Source organism: Lactuca serriola, chromosome 7 (assembly GCF_051521515.1).
Source record: "Lactuca serriola cultivar US96UC23 chromosome 7, Lser_US96UC23_V15, whole genome shotgun sequence".
Classification (NCBI taxonomy): domain Eukaryota; kingdom Viridiplantae; phylum Streptophyta; class Magnoliopsida; order Asterales; family Asteraceae; genus Lactuca; species Lactuca serriola.
The window spans coordinates 166,545,707-166,553,187 of NC_136414.1; the positions used below are offsets into that span (position 1 = coordinate 166,545,707).

Genomic DNA, 7,481 nt, shown 5'->3' on the forward strand with positions numbered 1-7,481 from the left:
GTCCAATCGGGTCCAAGCATCAAAAAAATAATCCAAACACATGCAAAGCATACTGCCACTCAACACGGAGGCCGATGACAGCAGCCACGACCCTACGGTGGTGGTTTTGAGTTTTCTTTTCATTATTCCGACACTATTACAGTTTACAACACAAATTCCAATAACACACACTCACTAACATAAACACACACACACACACACATCCACCCCTAATGGTGGTCGGCGGTGGTACATGGCGGCTGCCACCACCTCACGGTGGTCGTGGTGGTGGTGATTTTTGCCAAGAATTCCACACATTAGACCCTACATAAATAGTCCACGCCAAAACACACATACACATATGAACACAACCACCTAACGTGGTGGTTGGTGGTGGCAGGGGGTGGCAATCAGCACCTCACGGCGGTGGTGATGGCCTTTTTTAGGTTTCAGGCCAAGATACACTCAAACAATCTCCTGGATGCTAAAACACAACTCAAACACGTTCCCTTGACACTTACCCATCACGTTACATCAACAAACACCCACCTGATGGCGAAAAACTGAACACAATCATCCTTCACAGTGGCATGTGACGGTCCCGGCGATAGGCAGTAGTTCACAGCGAAAGGTGGTCAGAGTAGCTCTGACAACTGTTGTGAAACATCTAAGGATGGCGGCAGAAGGCGGAAGAAGAAGAAGACACGGAGGGACGGTGGCAACGGAACAACAACGCTAGAACGGCGCTTATGGCGACCGAGTCCTCACTAGTTGCAGCGCAGCGGTGGTAGAAGAAACGTCGAAATTGGATGGTTAAAGGCTCCCGTTGATGGCAGCGCCATAGGCCGAGATCAGCTGTCGTTTGGCGGCCATGGATGGTCAGAAAGTGAGCGAAATCAGTGGTGGCGGCTGGGGGATCATACCCGACGGCTGTGAATAAGAACTAGGTTTAGGGTTTTAACATGGTAACGGGTTTATATACTCGGTCTTCATTCCAAACTTATTGCCATAATACCATCTTTGGTCCCTCCCTTCCCTTTTTCTTTCAAAGTGAGTCCGTAATTTACCTTTTTAACCCCATCCATCCAAAAACCCTTCTACTTAAGTCCCAATAATTACCATGCAGCCCCTCCTCTACAAAACCTTTTCAAATCAGGTCAAGAATTTACTCTTTAGCCCTTGCTTCTATAAATCCTTTCATATTTGGTACAAATGATACCAAACACCCCCTGTCTTCTAAAAATCTTTACAAAATAAATCCCGGAACTTACACTTTTAACCCCCAACTTCTAAAACTGTGACAGTTAACTCCTTGAGACCAACACATTGCTATATAATTATTGGTTTAAGGGCTACTGTTAGTTTATTAATTTGTTTATTTATTTATTAAATAAACGGGATGTTACAGATACCTTCTTGTTTTCCTATGATCACACTCATTGTGTTGTTTAAGGACATCTTGAGAGAATCTCTACACCAACATTTTGAAATAATAATTTTAGACCACTTCACTACTTCATATGGCTAGAGGTGCTTGCGTGGGTTAAGGTATCATGTCAAGTATCCTCTAATCTCATTTCACATGCAAGACTAACTAACTGTAAGATCTCTATACACTACTTGATCTAGAATTTCGTCTCACTTCTAATGATGTTCTACTTTGATATGATCATAAGCTCAATCATCAGTACGTGGAATCTCTAGTTTATCTTATTGTCACTCGCATCGATATGGCCTTTGTAATTCATATTGCTAGTCAGTTCATGACAGCTCCTCAAACTTCTTAATATACTGATATTTTGAAGATTTTAAGATACATCAGATGAACTATGTTTCATGGGTTATACTCCCTTTTGTTATCTCTCGAGCTGCATGACTTTTTTATGCCGGCTAAAACTGGTCATATCACTTGTTAACATTCGAATTTAGACTATTGTTCAATGACTCACCAAATCATGGCGTATAAGAAGCAATCCTTCACTCATAAGCCCATTGCAAGAAGCAATCATTCACTCAAAAGTCCACCATTGAATGTAAGTATCATGCTCTTGCCAAAAATACTTAGGAACTATTATTGTCACAATGGCTTCTTTTTTATATGGGTGCCACTTAGTCATCTCCTATTGTTCTTTGGTGTGACAATTGTAGTGCGATGCATATTCCTGATAATGAGGTTTTTACAAGTGCATAATTCACATTGTAATCGATGACCATTTTATTCGCCAAAATGTTGTCAGTCACTCGGTTGGCTTTATTTTAGTCTTCTCTAATGATTGGATTGTGATATTTTTTCCAAGTATCTCTTTATCGAACCTTTCTCAAACCGTGTGGACAACCTTTTTTTTGGTGGGGGGGGGGGGGGGGGGGGAATAGTATTATTTGGATTTATGTATAGTTGAGGGACCAATATTGACAATTGTCGATTAGGTACTCTAGGGTTATATTGTCCTCTTCCTTTGTTCTACACATACACGCACACGCTCATGAAATCATGGGGTGACTTTTTTATTATCTAAGCATGGATCGGTTCCATTATCTTCTCCTCGTCTTAGTGAATCGAAGTCACGCACTGAATAAAATAATGCCTGAATATATTCAAACTCGAAACCACTTGAGCTCACGTTCGCTATTAGGTGAGAACGACAATAATGGCGTTGAATTTCGTTGACTTCTCTTTTTGTCTCACATGCATAATGATTTATTATGCTTCCTATTAATTATTTTACCATACAATATTTATTTATCTCTCATTAAACCACTAGTTAATAAATTATGCTTATTATTATTATGTTTATGTTTATCATGTTTATTATTGTTGTTATCTCTAAAGATAAGATTATATAGAAACAATGAATGCAATCAGTAATAATTAAAAACGATTTAAAACATGTGAATATTAAATATTTTGTGCTTATATATATGTATGATTTGACTATTGCTTCAAAGAAAATCAAGATAAATAATTACAAAAAATCAAAGAAACAGTAGAGTAAATTTCTAATTTTTCTCTCTATATATAATTATTGAGTAATGATAATTAAAAAAGAGTCTGCCTTATTCAAACCACAAAGAATGAAAAAATCTATTACTAAAAACAAAGAAAAAAAATGTGTGTATAAATTAATGACTGAATAATTTAAAAAAAAAAAGGACAAAAAAAAACTAAATCCTTTTAATTGTAATGAATTAATTGCCTTTATTGTTTCCATGGCTAATATTATTACTAGTAGTTGCACTGCCATTGTTATTGCTGTTGGTGGTAGTGACGTTTCCATTATTAGTATTGCCACCGTTGTTGGGCTGAGCGCCACCGCCAAAAACAGATGAAATCGCCGCCGCTAGAGCTGCAGAGAAGTTTGGGTCAGCAGTGAGGGCGGTGACAGTGTCAGCCAAAGCTGCCGGTGACGCCCCTTGGTGGTGCAACGGCGGCAGACCGAGCTGGGAGCTGGCTCCAGCCGCCTGATCCATATCCTGCGACATTTGTAGACCGGAAAACTTCGACTGGTTGTATAAAGCCTGCCCGAATATCTGGGGGAGGAGGGCGGCGTTTGCTCCGGTGAAGTTCGGTTGTTGGGGGTTGGAGAAAGGTACCTGAAACTGACCTGGGCTACGTAACTGTAACGGGTTCGGAGTTTGAGTCAGGTCTAATGACACCGTCGGGAAGGGGGCGGAGGCGGAGATAGTGGCCATGCTTGAAGAGCAAGAAAGGAACGTTCTTGCTAGGAAATTGGAGTTCATGAGGCCGTCGGAGCTCGGCATGGAACCGGAGAGTAGCATTCTAGCGGCGGAAGAGGTGGTGGAAGCCATAGCCATCGCCGCCGGTGGTAATGGGTGGTTGTGGTTGCCTTCGTAGGTGGTGATCAGGATTGTTCTATCTTCTGCACATCGTTGTACCTGAAATTAATCATATATAATCAATTATTTACTTTAATTAATATAACAAAATCTCAGTCAAATAATTAAATACTGTTCTTGAAATAAACAATCGTACTTGTTTCCTAACTGGGCAACCAGCTGCCATGGTGCATCGATAATACGCTCGAGGACAAGGATTTCCTTTTGCCATTTTTTGTCCGTATTTCCTCCATTGACACCCATCTGCAATCTAAAAAGCTTACGAAATTAACTTTGATTTCATATTAACGAAATTAATCAAGTTCAATCGCGATTATCAACAGTTATATACCATGGGAGCTTCTGATCGAGCTCGAACGGAAACCCTAGCTTTTCTAATTGTTGCTTCAGTAGCTTGATCGATGTTAGTAGTGTTGTTATTCTTCGAAGAACTCAACCTTGGAACCTTATTAGAATTACCAGCTCTAATCACTTGCTGATCTGGGCTCTCTTCCCTTTGATCGATGTTACTGTTAGTATGAAGTGGTGGTGATCTTGAATGTTCATCAGATGATGACTGTGAAATTTCTTCAGTTTCAGCTGCAGTCGGAGCTGCTAAACCTAGATCCATAAACGGTCTCGGAACCATCGTAGCTGCTTCACTTCCTCCACCTTCGTTACTGGCAATTTTATGATCTTCATTAGATTGTTCTTCGTGACTTCGTTTTTGTTGCATCATCGTTACTAGATGTGTTTGAAGCGTGTTGTAATTCATCGTCACTTGATCCAACACTTCTCTCAATCGTTGATTCTCCGTGTTCATCCTCTCTAGCTCAGCTTGAACCACTGCTAACTACATATATTTCAAATTTTAGTTTTCAATACGATTCAGTATGAACATGTAAAATTTAGGTCAAAATTTTAAATTCAGACCTCATTCTTAGCTCGTTTATCCTCGGAATTGGGAGAGATTCCGTCATCAACTACCGACTGATCACTACTTGTGTTTCCGGTTACGAGATGTAAACCAGTCTGTAGTACGCATCATCAACAAACAAATTCAATCAACAAACACGAGAAATTAATCAAAAAAATGGATTAATTTGATTAATCTGGTAATTACGTACGTTGATATTAAAATTCAATTCGGTGACAGGAGGCGGTGGATCGGAGGAGGAGACAGGCTGCAACCTGGAACGATCTTCTTCTTCTTCTTCTACATCATGTGTTTTGTCGGAAAAGAAATCCATTTCGTTTATCTGTTTGTGAGGATGATGATGATGATGATGCTGGTCATGGAGGTTGCAGTTGAGGTTGAGTGGGAATTGGATGGTGGTAGGCGGTGGCGGTGGTGGTGAAGATGAGGAGGTGTTGACGTTGCTGGTGGCGGTGGCAGCCTCCATGGGTCTCCACGTGGTGGAGCGGTGGTCCGGGAAGGAGTTGATGGCGGTGAGTTTGTGTGGAAATAGTAATCTGATGGGATCTGAATCAAAGGAGAGTCCACTTGATCGTTTGGCCATTTATGAAGAGAGAAACAGAAATCAAGTCTCAAAGAGGCAGTGGACTCGGCAATAAAAAGGGGAAGTTGAGACTCAAGACTTAATATACTAAATACTAAAAAAGAATATACAAATAAAAACAATTTACTTTCGTCTTAAAAATCTTTTATTCACATATTTATCTAATTAAAAATGGTCAATAACTCAACGTCATTAATAAAATTATTTAAATAAAAAATATATAATCAAACAAAAAAGTATTTTGTTAACCAAATTTTATTTTGAATAATCAATATTTTATTTTATTTTAAATTTTAAATTGTAATTAAGACTTTATTCGAATAAATTTGAATTATTTTTATTGACAAATAGAATTATTGATTTTTTTCTTCGCCAGAAACTTATGGGATTTGATTTTGTTTTTATTCTTTTATTGGAAATTTCTTGTTATTTAAGTAAGCAATAGACCACAAAATTCAATTCAATAATACATAAATTTGAAAATGTAAGGAAATAATGGAGAAAGAAAAGGGCTCAAGAATGAAAATTGACCACACAACTTGGATGTAATCGTTTTATTCAACGCGATGGCCAATAGGAACGGAAAATTGTTGTGGTTTATTCTCAATTAATTAATTAATTATATGGGCCAAAAGATTATTAATTATATTTGTTTTTCGATTTTTAATGGCAACCTTTATGTAGTTTTCATGATTTAAGACATTTGTTACACAATTAATTACTTAAGTATATTTTTTTTATATTTAGATATTTATTTTATAACAAAACGATTCTCATATTTGTGTTATTCTGTATATGCTATGCTTGTTATAATTTTCCTACGTAGCTATCTATTTACCATCAAAAAATAAACATATTTATGTAACTTTAACAATCGAGAACAACTAGTAAATATTAACTTGATTTCAATTTTGGTTTAGTGATAATATTTAATCTTAATTAAACATTAACTTGATTTCAATTATGATCTTAAAAATAAAAATAAAAACCTATAAATTGAATTGAATGATATTCTTAACTAAAATTATTTTAATGAAATTTATTTGAATATTTTAACGAAAAAAAAAAAAAGAACAAGTGAGAAGATTGTGACAGGTGGCATGTGGGACCCACAGGAGTTACGAAAGTGACATTGATTGCGTCTGAGATTTGTCAAAGATGAGATTGACGCGTTCCCAAAAAATTCACCGCCCCAAGCGGTCCGGCACTTCCTCGTGACGACGGGTTACTTCTATAAATTTTCATTTTAAACCCTAAACATTTTGCTATTTACACTTTTAACTCCCTACTCTTCTAGATAGTCTTTAGCTTAATTATAATATTAGAACAAAAATATAATACTATTTGCAAAGTAGAGAAAAAGTCAAGGGTTGTAAGACGTGATCTTTTTTTTAATTATACTATTATAGTAATTAATATAAATAGTTAAACTTATTATTAAAATCGTTAATTAAATGTATTTTCTTCTTCTTCTTCAACAAGTTTTATGCCTTTTGGATATTCTATGCACGTATGTCAAACTAGACCTTTGAACACATTTCTTTTGTGTATTTCAACTCATTTTAGCACCTACTTGGTAATAAAAATGTGAAAGTTTCAAAAAAAAAAAAAACGAAAGATAAATGCTTATTATTATTTTACATTAATTTATTTGAAAAAAAAATATTATAAAAAAAACATAACAAAAAACTAATCGGGAGATACAAGATACAAGAAATTAAATTACGTTCTTTTAAGTCAATGATACCACAAGCCAAAAACTTATTATAACAAGATGAACTAAAAAAAATATATATATATGATCATAAAATAAAGGATTCAAAAGTTACTCCAAACATATTAAAGAAATCAACATAACTTATTAAATATTTATTTTGTTTTCTAATTATATTTTATTAGCACATTTGTAAAGTTATTTTAGGTGGAAAAAAGTACGAAAAGCCAAAAGTATAGGGAGTGAAAAGGAAATTGACTCATGGGGAAAACAGAAAAGAGATATTAACTCTTCTTGCAGGATAGTACCCACAAGTCAACGAATTTCGTGGACCGGAGAGGACCGGCTCGATCCGATAAGTGGGGCCCAGTGACGACTTTGCGGGCCATGTGTATCCTTTTTCCTTTTACGACCTTGCCACGTAAGACTATTCA

The 7,481-nt window shown here is 36.5% G+C and overlaps 1 protein-coding gene across 1 annotated transcript; it reads right to left on the reverse strand.

Annotated features, from left to right (window-relative positions):
* Window positions 1-3,068: 3,068 nt before the first annotated feature.
* LOC145061696 (WRKY transcription factor 6-like) lies at window positions 3,069-5,399 on the reverse strand. The gene is made up of 5 exons (XM_079009239.1): window positions 4,941-5,399; window positions 4,747-4,845; window positions 4,166-4,666; window positions 3,971-4,084; window positions 3,069-3,873 (listed from the first exon to the last, which is right to left on the reverse strand). The coding sequence occupies exons 1-5, from the start codon at window positions 5,331-5,333 to the stop codon at window positions 3,166-3,168; spliced, it is 1,815 nt and encodes a 604-aa protein (XP_078865365.1). The 5' UTR covers window positions 5,334-5,399; the 3' UTR covers window positions 3,069-3,165.
* Window positions 5,400-7,481: the final 2,082 nt, after the last annotated feature.

Excerpts from the sequence above, each read along its gene's own strand:
- LOC145061696 (XM_079009239.1), bottom strand. The coding sequence starts at position 5,333 with ATGGCCAAACGATCAAGTGGACTCTCCTTTGATTCAGATCCCATCAGA. Across the intron at positions 4,667-4,746 it reads ATAAACGAGCTAAGAATGAG|TTAGCAGTGGTTCAAGCTGA; the intron begins GTCTGAATTTAA and ends AAATATATGTAG. Across the intron at positions 3,874-3,970 it reads GTTGCCCAGTTAGGAAACAA|GTACAACGATGTGCAGAAGA; the intron begins GTACGATTGTTT and ends GATTAATTTCAG.